At 45.6% G+C, this 18,356-nt stretch overlaps 2 protein-coding genes across 11 annotated transcripts in view; one reads left to right on the plus strand and one right to left on the minus strand.

Annotated features, from left to right (window-relative positions):
* ccdc177 (coiled-coil domain containing 177) overlaps window positions 1-18,356 on the plus strand; it is a 104,807-nt gene that overhangs the window by 46,111 nt on the left and 40,340 nt on the right. The window contains exons 4-10 of one of the 3 annotated variants that reach the window (XM_047327173.1): window positions 6,361-6,545; window positions 7,271-8,066; window positions 9,123-9,358; window positions 11,743-11,893; window positions 12,712-12,907; window positions 15,297-15,405; window positions 16,680-16,741. The gene's annotated coding sequence lies outside the window, so the exon portion shown is untranslated. Of the gene's footprint in view, window positions 1-6,360; window positions 6,546-7,270; window positions 8,067-9,122; window positions 9,359-11,742; window positions 11,894-12,711; window positions 12,908-15,296; window positions 15,406-16,671; window positions 16,742-18,356 lie in introns of those variants that run through there. The other 2 variants (XR_007029756.1, XM_047327174.1) reach the window with 2 other exon arrangements.
* The window catches only part of smoc1 (SPARC related modular calcium binding 1), a 44,267-nt gene continuing 26,118 nt past the window's right edge, over window positions 208-18,356 (minus strand). For 4 of the 8 annotated variants that reach the window (XM_035610646.2, XM_035610645.2, XM_035610644.2 and 1 more), the window contains 6 exons: window positions 16,263-16,455; window positions 14,579-14,661; window positions 11,107-11,212; window positions 10,156-10,400; window positions 8,982-9,015; window positions 208-3,712 (listed from right to left, as the gene is read on the minus strand). In XM_035610646.2, coding sequence (XP_035466539.1) covers window positions 3,673-3,712; window positions 8,982-9,015; window positions 10,156-10,400; window positions 11,107-11,212; window positions 14,579-14,661; window positions 16,263-16,455 — 701 coding nt within the window. In that variant the 3' untranslated portion in view covers window positions 208-3,672. Of the gene's footprint in view, window positions 3,713-8,961; window positions 9,016-10,155; window positions 10,401-11,106; window positions 11,213-14,578; window positions 14,662-16,262; window positions 16,456-18,356 lie in introns of those variants that run through there. The other 4 variants (XM_035610642.2, XM_035610643.2, XM_035610641.2 and 1 more) reach the window with 4 other exon arrangements.

The following is an 18,356-nucleotide window of genomic DNA, read 5'->3' on the forward strand; positions in this document are numbered from 1 at the left end:
GCATCTGACAAGTTGGAAAAATATTTAGCCTACATATTTACATAGCAACAAGGTGGTTTACTTATAATAATTTTTGAATCTTCAGAAAAAATGCTTCCTACCATTTTTTTTTTCCAGCTTTCATGCTACAGAAGCTTGAAATAAATTCCTCATCAAAAAGCGACCGTGGCAACCCTGGTGAGGTTAAAGAAAATTAAAACACAAATATTCTTTAAAAATATTTATTGTCACTTGATGAAAATGGGTCGGCTTGGCTGATGCTTTGTAGGGTGTGTGTGTGTGTGTGTGTGTGTATACCTGGCTAACATGGTGTCAGTGTGTGTGAACTTTGCAACCTGCAGTGAACTATCTTCACCATTGGGGGTCAGTATTGAACCCTCCTCTCGCTCCCAGGGGCCTTTTCATTCTCTTCACATGCCTTTACAAGAGGTAAGTGACTGCCGTTTCCAAGATTTAGGTGATCTCATCTTTTTTTTTGGTCTTTTCCTACTGTTCTGTCTTGTTGTGTGTCTTGTCACAAGTTGAAATAGCTCGGGTCTATGTTATCAGCGGACAAGCATTTTTTAGTTTTCATCGCCGAGCCTAACGGCTGCAACTCGATGCCACGTTTACATCAGCGAATTTCACCCGAAGACAACACGTCTCTGTGATTTGTTTTCAACAGATCTAATTTCTTCAGCTGTGTATTAGAAGAATTGTCAAAACATCTTGAAACGGTCTTTGACGAGCCGTTTCGGAGGCTTTGCGTTGGAAACGTGGCTGATGAGGAGCAAGACAGTCTTGGCTTCCTGCTGTCAGACTTGACAGTCAACCTGTAAGCCTCCTTCTCTACATACGTCCCCCAATCATGATTAGCGGTGATTACTAGCCCGTTAGGTTGTTTGAGCTCTTGCATTTAATCTGCAGCGTCTGGAAGCACTTGGGCAGACACACACACACACACACACACACACACACACACACACACACACACACACATCTAGTGTTCAAACCGGGACTGAAACAGGCACCCGGGAGAGACTGCACAGCTCTCAGAGAAAGACGGGTTTCTCTTTTCAGCCTTGGCACAACTGTCCAGTCCTAATTAGATGAGACTGGACTTGCGGTTGCAGCGGATTAAAAGCAGCAGAAACTGTATACCGCCGTGACCGTGTATAGTGATGATGACAGGAATGGTAAAAAAAACAAAAAAACACAAGCCAAATAGTCACATAACCCCACCACGGATAAAATAAACACTGCTCTGAGCTGATAACACACAGTCTGGTCTAAGCGTTTCAACGAGCTACCGTAGCCTAATGTTTGACATGATGTAAACACAGAAGAGGATATATGTATGATTTTTTTTTTTTTTTTTTTTTTACAATAAACCACACTGACAGTGACGAAAGTGAACACCCATATGCCCCCACAATGCAATTTAGTCAAACAAACAAACAAAGGTTATTGTACATATTTACAATAGGAGCCCTTTTTTTTGTCTCACGTTCTTCAGCCACTGCAGTGACTCTTGGGAATATGGTAAGAAATACACAACTCAAAACAAACAGACAGGCATTCAGTCCACATTAGCAACTCGCAATTCTCCTTCCTCGAAACTCAATTGTTCCCAAATGTGAGGAATACATTTTATTTTTTCAACATTCCATACCTCCTCCATACGCGTTTTTCCTCCCGGCTCAGTCACAGTCCTGTTAATCGGACACCCTGAAGGGTATTTTAAGACTTTTACACTGCATTGTCTTACGCAAGGCGGCAAAGCTCCAAGTGTGTGTGTGTGTGTGTGTGTGTGTGTGTTTGTGGTGCTAAGTGTTTCACAGAACAGGACTGACATCAACTGTTGGAGGACAGACAATGAATGTGTTTACATGCACAAAATGCACTCTGATATTACTGGGCAGATTCAAATATTTATTTTAGGGACTGGCATTTGTGAATGCCAAATCTTGTTGACAATAACGGGGATAAACGTGAACATGACGGCTGAAATGGGCTGATATTAATGGGACGCTGGCACGTTCAAACATCTTACTTCCATGGGTTCAGTCGTCTCTTTTTATTTTGTACCATTAAGTACGATACTTCTAAACCTCAGCTCATCTTCTGGAATGTATTCTGTTTTGGAAAAATGAACCGGGGGGGGGTCAGGGATTTGTTACTGGTCTTGCCATTTGTAATAGTAACCAGCCGAAGCCGATGAACTCACACTAAATTCAGCAAGTAGGTTCTGGGTTCGCATCCCGGTTGGAACCAACCACAGCCTGTGTGGAGTTTGCATGTTCTCCCCGTGTATGCGTGGGTTTTCTCCGGATACTCCCGCATTAAACCAGCTGAATACTTTCCGCTTAGTACCAGGTAACAGACAGAAAGAGGTAGCAACGAGCATTTAACAGCAATTGAGCCGGGTATTTCACCGGCAGTTGGTGGAGACCAAAACGGAGCGAAAAGGAAAGTGAATATCAGACTTGGGATGGAATGAGGATGTTGCTCTGTGTTGTCTACATCTCTGTGCTAACACGTTAGCCATTATAATAACAACAAATAAGGCAATAATATTTCATGGTTGTGTGCCTCTCCTAAGCTCTAAGTGGCTTCATTCTTTTTATAAAGCCACATGTATGAAAGCACATGGAAATGTTTCCGCGAGTGTAAAGCTGCGTTAGTCTACTGCTAGTATTGTGTATACACTGTCCCAATATTTTGATGAGAAGCTTGGACATTACTTTAAAATGACTAGTAAACTTTGTTATTACTATTCTATTATTGTTGCTTGACATCGTTTTCCAATTCGCACAAACTGCAAAAAAAAAAAAAAATATAGAAAAACAACCTTGAGGCATTTTGTGCACACAACATGCTAACAACGGAGAAAACCACAAAGTACAAACGACATGCTGGTCTTGCATTGGTTTTGGGTTGCACAAAACGTGTTTTTAAGTAATCTAGTTAAGTACCGACTCATTCACAGCTGGCTTCATCCAACACTGGTATTTAGTGAACAAATCATTTTGTTCATAATCATTTGATTCTTGAGCCAATATGTTAATGATTAAAGTTCTTTACAGTGCAATGGGGGGGTTTGTGTGCAGCTAATTCTGGCCTGATAAATTAGTAATCACAGTTTAATTCTAATGCATGTGGTTCATTTAATATTGCATGTTCACGTACAAATTCAGACGTTCATTTTCAACTGGACTACATCGCCGTAGTTCCTTCTTCAGGAGTTTTGTGTGCATCAAGCAACTGAATGAGACTCAGTCAGCTCGTGGGGCGGCCACTGCTGGCATGCTACTAAATGTATCAGGGGGCATGTATGGTTAATGTTATCGCCACTGAACACATGGGAGAAACGTGCTGACGCGAACGTACTCGCCCCTCCAGTGGTGAGCCGTTCATCTCATCGCTTAGCAAATATATTCTCGCTCTTGCCAAGACATTTTCAGTCACATCAGGAGGAAAAACAAAACACGTACAAACAGGTAAACATGTCAAACGTAGGGAGGAGAAAGTGCAAATATTTTGGCGCCGCTTCGTTTTCTTTTCTCGTTTTTCTGTTCACTTGTTTAAAAAAAAAAAAAAAACCTCAGGAACTTGTCAATTTTTCTGCTCCATCTTTCTCTTTCCTGTCAGCAAGCGTACAGATGGCTTCCCTCTGTGCCCTCTGCTCTCATCTCAGCCTCTGGATCCTTCTCTTCTCACACCAGACGACCTACTGGGAACAGAGAGACAGGAGAGGGAAGAAAAGAGGGGGGGGGGTGTTTTCACTCGTCAGTTTTAATATGCGGGCTGCAGATGCATTGTTGCGTGACAAGTCAACGGCATCTCTCAGCATGCGTACGCCTACAGTATACCTGGACGGACCAACACACACATTTAATAATATATGTAACATTTACTATGGATAGTTCAAAGGTAGGGACACACCAACACGTCCTCAAACAACCCACGTCGACAAAGACCGCCTGCTGTGTCTGCCCCTGTCGCGTCACGCAAACAAAATTGTACCCGCAAACGCAAATCGTAATTTACATCAAATCTATTTGACCGAAAGTAAATTGCCAGTTACCAGGAATAAAGTCTGAGGGTGACGAACTAAAGATTGACTGCTCAGCATCTGACGTCTCGTGTGCACCGTCACAAGTGGTGACATTGTTACCACAAAGCAGCAACGCGACGGGTCTCTGAGGTCGTGTGTTGCGTTGCGTTCGTGCTGACCAATCGACCGGTGGGGGGGGGGGGGGGGGGGGGGGGGGAGAGAGAGAGAGAATAAAGGCCCGGGAGAAAGAGTAGATGGGTGACGAGCTTAGATTGCTTACAGATGGTTGAGAGGGAGCGGAGGTCCTCCTGAGCTCTGTGTGTGTGTGTGTGTGTGTGTGTGTGTGTGTGTGTGTGTGTGTGTGTGTGTGTGTGTGTGTGTGTGTGTGTGTGTGTGTGTGTGTGTGTGTGTGTGTGTGTGTGTGTGTGTGTGTGTGTGTGTGTGTGTGTGTGTGTGTGTGTGTGTGTGTGTGTGTGTGTGTGCGCGCCTATGGGGGTGGGGAAATGCAGGTGCGGTCTGTGTCTGTTCTAGTTATGTTAGCCATGAAATGGAAGTCCAGCTGATTTCACCACACACTCTCTGAGCTTCTGTAGTTGGGGGGGGGGGGCGTTTACTGCAGAGTCGAGTATTCTGTTCCAACTTTTTAAAAAATCACGGTCTTTCCGCATCGTCATAAATCCACACGAGTCTCCAAGTGAATGTTTTCTCCCATATTTTTTAAGTGTACAAGATAAAGTTACGAGTAAAATATTATGGCCACCTATTCGTACAGTGACTGGCTGGATCCAGGCGACTACTGTTTTCCAAATAAAAGGTCGGCTCCGCGGCTGTTCATGCCCGTCGCAAAAACACTGTGTCCTGTAACGACACAGTAAAGAAACTAACATTATCGGCTCTGAACGCTAACATATTTAAAAAATCCCACCAAAAAGCCAGCGACATCTGTTTGGCATGCGGTGCATAAACATGCTGTATATCTGGCCGGGGTATAACCAGACAGTGGAGGGCATCCGACGCTCTTGGGACCGTCTAAATTTAAAATGATTCCTCCTCCAGGGAGCATGAGAATGGCTCATGTTCACAATGGCAATTTACCCATTAGATTTCCACATGTTTCATACACAAGTGAAAGTTTTGTCCTCGTCATGGATGAAGGATTTACAAATCTACACTCTGGGGGGGATCAAAAAAAAACAAACAACAAATTTCATGGTCATCTTGCCAGCACTTGTTTGGATGTCATGCTCGGAAAACTATTGTTCGACAGGCAGATTGACCACCATCAGCTGTCCAGAAACATTACTGAAGATGACAACGGGATATAAAGAATCATTTCGACGATTGTGTCACAGTCGCAGTTTGGCCACTCAGGTGTTTATGAGTAGTGGAGCAGCAGCTCTGTATCAGTATATATTCAGAGTGACTTAGACCGTCGTAACCGCGGCAGCATTAGTGGCATGTTCCACCTGCGGGAAGCCGAGAGGCTATGCAGATATTTGCCTCTCGCCAGTGAAGTCATACTGTTCCTCTGTTCAGCAGATAAATGTCTCTGTTGTCGGGAACCGAGCGACAGCAGTGCCGACGGATCGGCTTGGCAATTACCAGGCTCCGGAGCAGCGAATGGGCCTCTCCCCTCCTCTGCTCCCAGTCACTGAGGACACTGTCTGGCCCATTAACAACACAAAGCTCCCCTGCCTCTCCCCGGACACCTTGGCCCCACTTGTGATAAAGGGCTGAAAGCGGATCCTGTCGGGAAGTGGATCGCCCTAGCCTCTCCTGGGACCGGCCAATAAAGACACTTGGCTCAGGAGCTGGGAATCACGGTATACTGTACCTGTACGTGGCGGCAACCGGGGGCAGAAGACTTGGCTAACGGGACGGAAACACAGACTTGAGCTTTCTGCTGGCTTTGCAGAGCAATCAGCAAAACAAGAGATCGCAGACCTCCGCCGTGGCTGAACAATCCCTGCATCCAGATCCGGATCCCTCCCAAAATTTTGGACAAAACCTGTAACCATTGGCCGAGACCAGTCTCTGATAGAATATTCATGCAAATCCATCCATAGCTTTTTGAGTGATCCTGCTAAGCAAACGGGCAAACCCAACACATCCCACAATCTCCTAGGCGGCGGTAATTACAGGCGGTGATGTTGAGCAAATCAACACTTAACTGCCTTCAACAGTACAGTGTGTCGACCCGATGTCTCAACAATTAAAACAACTTGTTGTGGAGTCAATGCTGCTCTGGGCACCTTTAATGGTCCCGCAGCCCCGGTGCCAGACCTTCCTCGTAATGCCCTCTTTTTTTATTTCTCTAATGACAGACACAGCCAGGACAGACGAGAGGGGAGAGCAGGAAGCGAGACGAGAGGAGTTTGACATAACACAGCAGACAAGAACAACATACCCACATCTGTCCCGCCACCCCCAAAAGCAAGTCTCTACAGAACAATGGCGGGATTTTAAAATGGCCTTCGTAAGGTGAAATAACACCTACGGTGTTGAGATGGTAATATTCCTCATAGTCTCTCTAAGTCATTGGTATTTAATGATGTTAAATCAAACGTGAATAACATATATGGATTATAGTTATTTCTCACCTTCAATATGGACCAACCTTTTTAAGGTGAGAAATATATATTTTTTCCCAATAAGCAAAGTAGAGATGATCTCTCTTGAAAAACCAATATACAATCTATTGACAAATGATTATACGCTTAATTCGTAAGGCCTTGCTGTATGAGTTGCTGGTTTATTCAAACTATATAGAAAATCCAACAGCTCCATCATCCACCAGCAAACATGAGCACTGGCTTCAAGGGCACTGGTCCATTATTGTCCATCATTCCTAGTCCACACGCCTCGATTAAAAAAGGGTTTTCGTGACGGTAAAGTTGTCTATGCTGCAACTGCAGCACAAAGCACCTACTGTAGTTATCATCTGCACAACTACTCATGCTCAACCAGAGTTGATGCCCTCAGCAACATAAACCATGTCTAAAACCCCGTGTGAGCAAACAACAATAGATCCCCTAATATCTTATGTTTGGTGTGTTTTTGTGCGTGCGAGCATTCGTACGTGAACACCCGCATGTGTTTGTGCTTATTCAAACGTGTGTTTACCTCTTTCTAAATAGAATTAAGACTTCTCAAAAGAGCGGCATGAGCCGTGCTGCCAAAGCCCAGTGCAGGGTTAGTTTGACAGTGAAACATTTTGTGTTATTCTCATCGCAGGGACAAAAATGCTGGAACCATCTGAGCCACCGGACCCGGCTGCTCAGCCATGGCCCTCACTGTGAGAAGAAAATCACCGCCCTGGGCTCCAGTTACATATCTCCTCTATAATGAGCTTTCCAGTCTCTTCAGAGGACGGATGCCACCCTCCCCGGCACTCCAGCAACTCACACGAGGCGCTCAGATGTTTTCCTGTGCTCCTGCCAACGTGTCGAGAGCGCGGCGCCTCAGGCACACATGTGCTCCACGCTGCCCCACATGCTCACAATCCCTCACCTGGGTGTACATACTGTAGATTCTAAATATGTCCAACAACACTCCGGTGACGATCCAAAGCTGCGAAAGAGCATGACAAGATTTAATGTCTGGCAGAGGCAGCGTGACTTACAAAGGGATCCAGGCCATTAAAGACCAGCAAGGCATACCTGAACACAGTGGCCGTCTATCTTAGTCAAGGCAGAATGATGCCATATGTTCGTACGCACTCCTGCTTCTAAACGCAGCCTTTCTGTTTCTCTGTCCTTTCTTTTTTTCACTCTATACACAAGCATCACTAGCTCCGAGTGCCTTAGAGGCAGCAAATAAAGCTGTCAGGCCCTTTTTGCTCCAGCTCTTAAGCATGAAGGTGAGAGATTCGGTGACTACGGCGGAAAAAAACCCCAACTGGCCCAAGGCTCCGTCTCTGCTTCTCCAATACCGGAGCTGTTTACCCTGGCAACCCGTGCCCCAGGGTCCGAGAGGGCTGACGTTATATGCCCGCTCTGAGCCACCGTTCTACAGGCCGGCCGGCGCCAAGGTAAACACACGACCTCAGTGCTTTGCGACACTGAAAAAGCCGAGTAGCCAGAGTCAACAGCGTCACTGGGACCGGTAATCGCTCAGTCGGGGGGAATCCTGACAGGTCGAAACACGAGATGAAGATGAGGAGACAGAAAGATGGAAAAAGAGTGAGACAGACAATCAACAACACAAACCCAGTAACCTTTCTTTTGGTACCATATGAGGCTCTCTTAATGAATTCAGACTTGTTCAGCCAAATACCGTTGTCATTCAAATCAAAGAAGGATCATGACAAAGATTTCACAAAGAAAACTAGAGCTGGAACAATTGATTTACTGGTTGACTGACAGAGAATGAATCAGTAACTCTTAATAATTAAATGTTTTAGAAATTACACCAAACTTTATCTGATCTCAGCTTCTCAACTGCTTTTCAAACGAGACATCTGAGGGTGACAGCTTGGACTTTAAAACGCATTATGTTCATTTTTTGTGCAACTATTTTTGACTACAACACTCACCATAAGAAAAAAGGCTTATTTTTTTCGAGGCCTCTCAACCAAAACAAACTGTCATTTTTTCTCTTTTTATGGTCATAACAAGGAGGAGGGATCTCACTCACCGGAGACAAAATATGTACCACCCTCCGAAATGTCAGCACATCAGCTGATAATGCAGCATCGCAGCCATAATCACACATAATACAAGTCATTGAAGTACACATGCGTACACCTATCTACGTGTTCTGCACAAATTACATGAAGCCGTGCGTGTCAAATCATATGCTGCTACGCGAACTAGTTTGAACTACTCCCAACTAACACATTTCCACATGTTAAACAACAAGCAGTTATAAACTACGGAACCTTCAGGCGGATACATGGTTAGTGGAAGCGTATTAGTTTGCCTTACTGAACAAATTTGTCCCTTGCCTTGTCCCTTGGTTGCCACTTGTTGTTGAGCTACCTGCAAAAGAGAAAAGAAAATCAATGTAAACAATAGAAAGATACCTTTGCAGTAACTATGTCTGAATATTTAATAGATTTTTTCATGTTTAAAATCCTACAAATCAGTGCAGCTGCCTGCTAAAAATGATGTCTCGCCGGGAGCTGGTGGTGGTGATGGGACAAGAGGTCATAATATGCTGTCTGAGCTGCACTACTTCCTCGTAGCACCATGACGGGGCGGCCGGGCCGGACGGGACCTTAAAGTCAACGTTGCCGTTGTTTTCCACTGATGGAGACGACTCTTGGCGAGTAAAGGAACAAAGTCTGATCGCGAACTTTCTCGCAAAGTTTCTTCGAGATTGGTAAGTAAACAGCTGTTCTAGTTAACCGTGGCTATGTATCCTCCTTAAACACTTTGATGGCGTCGATTGTAACTTTTTCTGTCTTGAATTTGAAGTAAACCTCGTCGTTTATATGTTGAGTGGGTTTTCGTGAATTCTGGCCTATATGTGAACAGTTAAAATTTCGCAAAAACCTTCAAAGATTAGTGTCAGGAAGTGTCTGTTTTTCTCTTTGCTGCACGTCATGTGAATTGTAGCTGGCGCCGGCCTCTCGCCGTGAGCTCCTCCGACAAGATCTATATTAGGACCAGTCTGTAAACTCATGATGACTAGTCTCCGTTTTTCTGTCCCAGACGGTGTCTCAGATCCACAAATACATTAGTCTTGTCTAAATATTCATCAGCGAGAGCCGAGTGGAGGAGTGCAGCCTCATTTACAGAGCGCCAACACATCTGTTTGTCAAATGAACCACGGTTACTTCACCGTTTTCTCTAAATGACTCTGACTGACTTATGTTTTCTGTTTTTTTTAGACTATGACACGATTCAAAACAGAAAAGTCCTTTGCACATTTATTTAAAGTGACAGGTGCGTAAGAGCGAAGTAAGTGGAAAGTTATTTTTTACAATTGAAGCTTGAGTCCCGTCTGTCTTAACTAGCTGCTGAGAAAGACACTAAATGTGGATTTCTCCAGCTGGACTGAGGTTCATACCAGGGTCGTGACCCTTACTCCATGACCCCGTGACCCCCACTCCCGGCCATCTTGTTTCCTTCTGCTCAGTTCCTTTCCCCCCAGCTGCCCTGGTCTTCGTCTCTCACCCTCCTTGCTGACGCCCAGGCAGCCCTTCAGCTCCTGCAGAGAAATGGCCCTGTCCTTATTCAGGTCGCAGTAGTCGATGAACTTGCGGGCGCATTTCTTGGGCTTGGCTTTTTTCTTCAGGTACTTCTTGAAGGGCTTCAGCTCCTTCTTGTTCACGTCATGGCTGCCGTTGTTATCCAGCTGGGCGAAGTACCAGTGCACCACCCTCTCCTCTAAAGTGTGACTGGGGTCAGGCTCAACAAACCTGGTGAGGGGTCGGAGAAGGACGGGAGAAGAAAAACATGGATGTAAGAAAACTGAATAATTGCGATGAAGGGAAGCTGCAACATCTGATGTAAACTGAGCAAAAACTAAACTACACCGCAGTATTTTAATATAGAGCAGGCAGAATAACCGGGAAAGATGGAGGTGAGGAAGAATTTCACATTAAAACAGGAAAGATGTTGGAGTTCATTTGGGACAGAATGATGAACAGTTATTAATCATGTCATAAAATACGTGATCACATCTGTTCACACTCAAAGTGGTCCAGTTTGGTGATTTCCGAGGAAATTAAAGTGCAACAAAAAATGTAAATGTGGTTTCTCAGGCATAGTTTCTTACTGGTTGGAACTAGCAACTTATTTTATCACAGCTTAACTTGCGATAGAACTCATTGGAATCAAACTTCACCTGCAGATCAGATTCACCTTTTCAGGCAAAAACTAGCTCAGTATTAACATGACATGGACAGATCTAATCCAAAATACCTTTCAGGTACCATCTGTATATGTAATTAGTTCTGTGTGTGTACATAGACGGAAAGTGAGCACTAAACCCGGTCAGTGTCAGAGGAAATCATAAGCATTGCAACTGAGAAAAACCAGTGGAGACAAAAGAAGTTTTCCTCGGAGAATAAGCCGTGAGGCATCTTGCCCATGTACGACTCTCCACTACGTGACACCACTTACCTCCCACCACCGGAGGGGGCTGGCGAGTTTATGGCTTGCACCATGTCTGTGGTGAGGGCATCTAACAAGCTTGTAATGAATTCCACTTTTTTCCCCTCGGGGCAGCCTGGCACAAATCAAAGACAAAAAGAAAAAGTACACCAGAATTACCTTCCACGACTAATTTGAGTCATTATGGCGCAGTGAAGCCACAGCACCGGTCGACCCTGACGACAGATGTCAACAGATGTCTGCTATCCTCTAAAGAAAATCCTGCAAACCTCGTCTAGAGATGAATGAATTATAATTATCATGATGATGAATATATTTTCGGCAGAAGGTGAAATAGGTAGTTCGGCCGTTTTGTGCGACTCCAGGGGAGCAGAGCGGAGGCACATGGCGACAGGCGGAACAGAAGTGTTCGGCGATAAGAGAGCGTTTTTGTCGAGCACACTGCAGACGTGTTAACTTTTATGACGCGATTGCGAACACCTTGGGTAGCTCCTTTTAATTGCCCAGATGTATGGTTTTTAATGGCGCGCGAAAAAACCTGTGCAAATTTCTTTCCTTCCTAATTGTGTCTGTTAAAGGGAAACTTCAAACGCAGCTGCGCGGTCAACTAATCTTCCCGTTCTGTCTTTTTTCTTTTTCTTTCAGGCTCTCCCTCGTTCTCAGTCGACGCCCTCCTCCCCTTTTCCTCTCAGCGATTGCGGGCTCCTCGTCCTCGGCTCTGTTCACTTCTGCCTCCTTTCATTCCCTTTGTGCCGACTCGGGACGTCGTGTGGGCGGTGGTCCGCCGCCCTGCCAGGTGAATCCAATTTGCGTTTTTTTTCCTCCACCATGACGAGCCTGGAGAAGCACTGCCTTGCTGTGCCTTAATCCGAGTGTTAAATTGGGCTGTAATGAGGCACAGACATGTGTGGCGAGGTGTCAAGGGCGCACAGTGTGGTGCAGGACCACTGGGCCACCTGGGCTCCATCCACCTCACTACTACGTTCATCGTTTTCAATCGTACAGTCAGTGATTACAACGCGCCGCCTTCTTCGTTGTAGGCGCTCGGAAAACTCCCGAGCAGCGTGAGTAAGGCAGGTGTAAGCGTAGCAGCGGTGATGCGATTATAAATGAAAATGTAGTATGAGTTTCGATCCTGTTAATATGACGACGCATCAAAATACATGCGTCCCATTAGGTGGAGACCAAAAAAGGGGTTTAGAATGAAGACGAAGTTCCCACTGAGCCTAAACGGAGCTCCCCAAAACACTTAAATTGCTAATAAACAATGCATGAAAATAGTGGTTAAAACAAAAACAAAAAATGGTCCTATTATTTTAGTTTCATCTGCACTATCATTAGTATCAACGGATTCCTCAGGTTGGGACCCTCTAGAGTTCGTTCTGTCCCAACTAAATTCTGGAGATTCGGACTCTCCCACCTCCAGGAAGTGATGAATAAAAATAAATTACACATTTTCCGGGACAGCAGGCGGAACCGCCCCAGTTGTTAACAAACTGCCCTCTCAAGCTGTCATTCTCACCCTGCCTTGATGCCATGGCAATGAAGCATTGTGCTTTGTTGTGGCGTTTCTGAACATCCTTTCACAGTACATAAAAAAATGTCTCCACTCAGGAACCCACGGTCTCCATCAGCCCCCGCAGCCGCCGCCGCAGCCGCACCCCGCAACACTCACGCCTTCCATAAAACACACCGCACATCTGCTGCACAGTCAGGAGTCGTTCTGGACTCTGTAAACTCACCAGATGGGCGAATTAAACAAGAGTTACAGTGCAGCCTTAAATGATGGGGAAACAGAAGAGCAACAAAAGTAAGTGAGCAGTAACGAGGGCAGAGTACGAGCCGGGGTTACGACCTCCAGTTTTCGGAGGAGAGCCTCTGATCTTTGCTGCGAGGGGGAATCCAACACCACAAAGTGTGGTTTGGTCGACTGTTAATCAAAGGCCTCGAACTAAGGTTAAAATACAACTTTTAAGCTGCAATAAAATGAAAGGTGGGGAAAGCGATGTTAATCCAATTCGTCATTTCGGTGAATATCTTCTCAAAGTGTGATCTGTGTGTTCCCACGCAGCCCTGGCTCTAAGACCCCCTTTACTCCCAGCGTTAAAAAATGTGTTTCATATCCAGATTGTATCTAGACCTCATCAGATTTACACCTGGTATCAATGTGTCCACGCTGACATCTGATCACACTCACGTCACGTCCTCCTTTCAGTCTTTGAAAACCAAGAAATTCGAGAGCAGAAGTGCATGCGAAGGATCAAATGCATGTAAGTCACGTCCAGCCAACTGAATAATTACCTACAATGGTGACCGAGCGTTATGGCCTGGGCAACGAAGATGTCTTGCCACGTAAGTTTATGTGGTTAGGCTCGTTCATTTTTGAATGCCCCTATTCTAGCACATCCGCTTTGAGGAAAGCGGGACCGGATGCTATCGGTGTTTTTTTTTTCGAGGGGTTTTGGGGAAGTTTACGCTGCAGCCAAACCGGTTATTCGAGACAGCGGCGCGTTCGCCAAACGCGCTGGATTGTCGATATCCTGAAAAGATTTTCAAAACAATCGTGAAACGGAGTTTGAAAATTCAAGCAAAGGAGCATAGATCTAAACGGAGATGGCGGGTGTTAGGCCGAGGTCCGCCTGCCTGCTGAGAACGGCGTGCCCGTCGCTGGGAACGCACACGGCTCAAGTGCAAAACCTCCGGCGTGATGACCCATTGCGTCCGCGTGCCGCGCACGATAAAAACGCCGCAGACGCGGATTGGAATTTTTTTGGCCAGTGCTGCCGATGGCCCGTCCGACCGTGGCGGGACAAATGAGTCTGTGGCGAGTCGCCACACTTCTGGGTAGTTCATGGGAAATTCTGAAGCTAAGCAGCCAAACGGTCGTTCTATTTCTCATTACCGTACGTATCGGACTCACCAGTGCTACAATAAAAGAACACGTTGTATTTGATTCTTACTCCACGGATCAATAACTATTAAGGTTGCAGACTCTTTTTTTCGTCGGGCACATGCAGCTTTAGCGCAAGTCTTGTAGCAGATATCGTGTGTGTTGCCATCATGTGCACGTTTAAGTCCCTTCTATAGGACTCGTGTTTAAAAAAGAAGAGAGCTCGGAACACTAACACGTCAGATCGAGACATCGGGTTCATCCAACGTACCGAGCAAATGTTTGGAGAAGGAGAAGCCTGCGTCTGTTTACTAAAATCAAACACCCACCGTAAGAAAAATTACTAACAATTTAGATGGATTAATCCACCAGTAAATCAAATATGTCACGCAGCAACGGAATTCGTGACAGACATAGCAACAGTAACTAGGGGACGAAGGGATTTGCAAACGGTTATCTTAAGTCTGACTGGATTATATTTGTTAGTGAATATTTCAGCCTCCTTTTTTTAGCTAAGGTTTGTTGAAAGACCATAAATCGAATGTCAGAATGTTTTTTCTGGAATCCCGAACCCCCGAGAGTGGATTTAACCTGTCAGGTCTCGGCCCTGGAAGGGATCCTCTGCGTCCGAGCCTCGGGATCGTGCGGCGCTGTCGCACTCCGGCTTCTGGTACCTGTTACACAGAGAGGAGGGGACAGCGGGGAACGATGGGGGGGGGGGGGGGGGGGGACGACACAAGAGAAAGAACAAACCTGTCCAAACAATGTGTGAAAAAATCTGAAACGTCGAAGGAGCTCACTGGTCCATGTTGAAACCTTTTGTCCAGCCGCAGGAAAATGAAAGAAATCAAACGTGGCCTGTGACTGAACTCAAACAAAACACCAGGAGACATTTCCCTGTTTTCCTTCCGGGCCCTAGATCAATCTGAACTTTAAAACCAGCATGTGGTTTAGGATCACGACCCTTTTTTTTATCATCACATGCATCCTGCGAAATCTACAACTTACAATCCACAACCTGCTGCACAGTCAGCTGTCAGTCTGTGGAGAATTATCAACGGTGATCAATCTTCCTTTTCATCAACGCTCACGCCGATGTGACGTGCGCAGCGCTTTTGTTCCGGAGCCGTGACAAACTGTTCGGCATTATGCGCGGCATGACTCGTTTTCTCCTGGCCATTGTATGCGCGCCTCTCGGAAAATTGAGCATGTGTGTCTCATTTGACTTTTTTCCTTCTTGTTCTTTTTTTAATAATTTTTTTTTGAAAGGAAAAGGCAAGTTGTCATTTCTTTTTCTTTTTTTTCTCAGCCTGCATGGCGACCGATCCAAGATGGGATGTCTGATCCACGGGATGAGCCACATGAGGTCTAGTCCAGATGCAATACATTCTTATGGGAAGAAATCATTGTCATTCAATGTAAGACACAGATGAGAATTTAGTCTGCGAGTATTACCGCTATCGCATGTAATTTATTATGGGCTGTCAATCACTTTGAGTTGGCTTAGGAACCGGTATCCTATTTGCAAGGAACCGTCAAAGTCACACAACTTGTGTTATTCTGTATGTAAACATGATTAAGGCCAAGTTTTCTTTCTTCTTCTGATTTTAGAGTCCATACGTCATCCTGTCAAACATAAACCCTCTCGTGGAGAGAGAATGATGATGCCCCTTTAGGAACAAAAACACTGCATCCATTTGCCGGCGCGAGTGCTTACAGTTTCTCCATTCTCTTTGTCTTTGTCCAGCACCGTGTTTCACTTTCACGATATTCATGTTCTGCAAAAACCCCCAACACTTTCCAAACAGCCAGAAACGTGAGAAATGGGTGTCATATATTTAACCTTTTCTATGTTGCCTCATCTCTGACACACTGCTCTTCTTTCACATTTCCCAGAAGTCAATGTAAACGGTAGCAACTGTACTCAAAACAAACGTTGCACTAAATGCTGATTGTTTACGGCCGACTCAAAGATATTTCCCATCAAGGCTTGAAGTTATTTATTTATTTTCTTGCCAAACGAACTGGCAACAGAAGGTCGGATCCAAGTTTCCTAGAAGTTTAAGCAACAATTTCATGGACTGCCGGGAAATCTGTGTGCAGACATTCTCGGTTCCCATCCTTTGACATCCTCCAGACAAATGAAGAAGCTGATTTCATTTGACTGTTGACATCTGAATGTCTCAGCAGTTGAGGATCGTAAGCAATCAACAGTGCTACTACATTAATAAAAGCCAGGTCGGGGTTCAAGCGCTGATTCTTATATCGATATTACCGGGTGGAGGTTCCAGGGATGGGCCGTCCCGTGTCCACTAGAACACACCAGCAGTAGCCTGTGGACTGGTGGCACTGGACCGGTTTGTAAAGGCCGCCGGGTCCGCAGTCGGGGATGAAGATGGCCTCGCGAGGGTTCTGCCGATCCTCGTCCAGGGCGCTCTGTCTCTCCTGGTCACAAGAGGGAACTTTCTCTAAAACCATGAGAAACGCACTCAATACAGAGAGACACAGTCGGGGGGGAAACCAAACACACACACACATCCTGCACACGCACAGAAAAAGTGTCAAGCATCGATCACAAGGTTAACAGGTTATCAATCCAGTGCTGACGATTTCTTATTGTTTCAAAACACGTATATATATATACATATATATATATATAATGCTGTGAATCCCCTTGTTGTGTTTGTTGTAGGTCACCATGAGCAGGCAAGTTGTCCAGCATTGCAACTGGATGTCAATCAAACCAATTTCAAGGTAAAATATCAATGTTCCCTTTTGTTTTGAGATGAGCTAAATACTGCTGCATCCCATGGGCATATGCAACTACATGTCAGGCATCAGTTACCATGGAAATAGAGATTAAAGGCCAAAAAATCTGAAGGCTTTAAGGCCCACTTCTTCTTTTCTTACATAAAATCTACGTTTTGGACAACCGACGGCCACAACAAGCCGCTCCCACTCCCGTGCACCAGGCGGCGGTAAAGCAAGAAGACTACACGACCAAAAGTAAACATGGTCGATCAAAAATCGTGCTGCGGTCGACTCGGCTTTGACTTTACCCGTCCTACCTCTGTGGGAATATTGGGAATCCCTCGCTCCACCGTGATCTCTCGTATTTACATTCGCATCCATTTAGTCCATCGCTCACTCTTGAGCCAAGTACAACAGAGCTTTATGCTAAGCTTGTTACCATGGTGACGGAGTGTGCTTTTCTTCTCTTTTTTGTCCACCCCTGAGCCAATCCTCGTTTTACATTCAACTTGCACCGTGAGGCGTTAAGCTGCAACAGCAGGGTGCCAGGACCTGTCTGCCGTATTACATAACGTACATAACTGATAAAAGCATTGAAAAAGAATCAATGAATCCAGGTTTGATCAGGAACGGCACAATTTCAACACACTACGTGAGCCAACGTCTACACTACACGCCGAACAATAAGGAGAGTACATCTGCATCTCGCTGTGCTTTTGTCAAAAACGAACGCGGCCCTTAATCCTCGACACGCGCAGATATGACCACGACCAGTTTACAGTTCAGGTTTCCTGCGCCGCGGCTGCCAACACAAAAAGTAAACGTGTCCCTGCACCACTGAACTTTTTTTCTTTTCTGTGAAGACTCACACTCAAGTGTTCTGCTCAGCGCGGTGCCATGGTGCCGTTTGCCTGCCAAGGTTTCTTCACGTCCAAATTATTTAGCAGTGTTTATTATACAGAGGTTATGCCGGCGCCAGGAGCCGGGAACCCATAAAGAAAATTGTTTTCATACATATAAATGGAAAAGGGCTGGACGCCTGCGATGTAATCCTCTGTTTTGTGTGGACTCGATATCCAATCGAGATCTGTGCATTTCTGCTCTATTTATTTTGTTTCAATTTCACCTCTCCTCTTCTGGCACGAACTGGCCGATGAGAAACACGAACCCTCGGAAAGCAAATGTTTTGTCCTGAAGAAGAAACCTCCCCCCACACGAGCGGTTGTCGGGAACAGTGGCAACAATTTGCCCTCTGTTGTGGTGATTTCAGGGGGCCGACCGATAACGGACGAGAGACGGCCATTTGCAGTATCTCTGATGAGAACAGGCCTCTTCCCGCCTCCCCCCGTTCTGCCTCTTCTCCTTGGCCCTTGTCCTCCAGGCTCCGGGCCAAGAGAAACTATTTTTACATCCTTTTTCTCCTTTTGCTCCTCTGTCTCTTTTTCCTCCATTATTATACAACCTCTATCACTAACTTGATCCCTTCTTCCCACCTCGAGAAGCCTCTCATTCCTTCACCACTCGCCTTTTTTTCTTTCTCCTCTGGCCCTCTTCCCCCCCCCCGACTCACCCACCCGGCACTCTCTCCTCTCCGCTTCACTCCAATGGCTTTCAGCTG

Source organism: Scophthalmus maximus, chromosome 15 (assembly GCF_022379125.1).
Source record: "Scophthalmus maximus strain ysfricsl-2021 chromosome 15, ASM2237912v1, whole genome shotgun sequence".
Taxonomy (NCBI): domain Eukaryota; kingdom Metazoa; phylum Chordata; class Actinopteri; order Pleuronectiformes; family Scophthalmidae; genus Scophthalmus; species Scophthalmus maximus.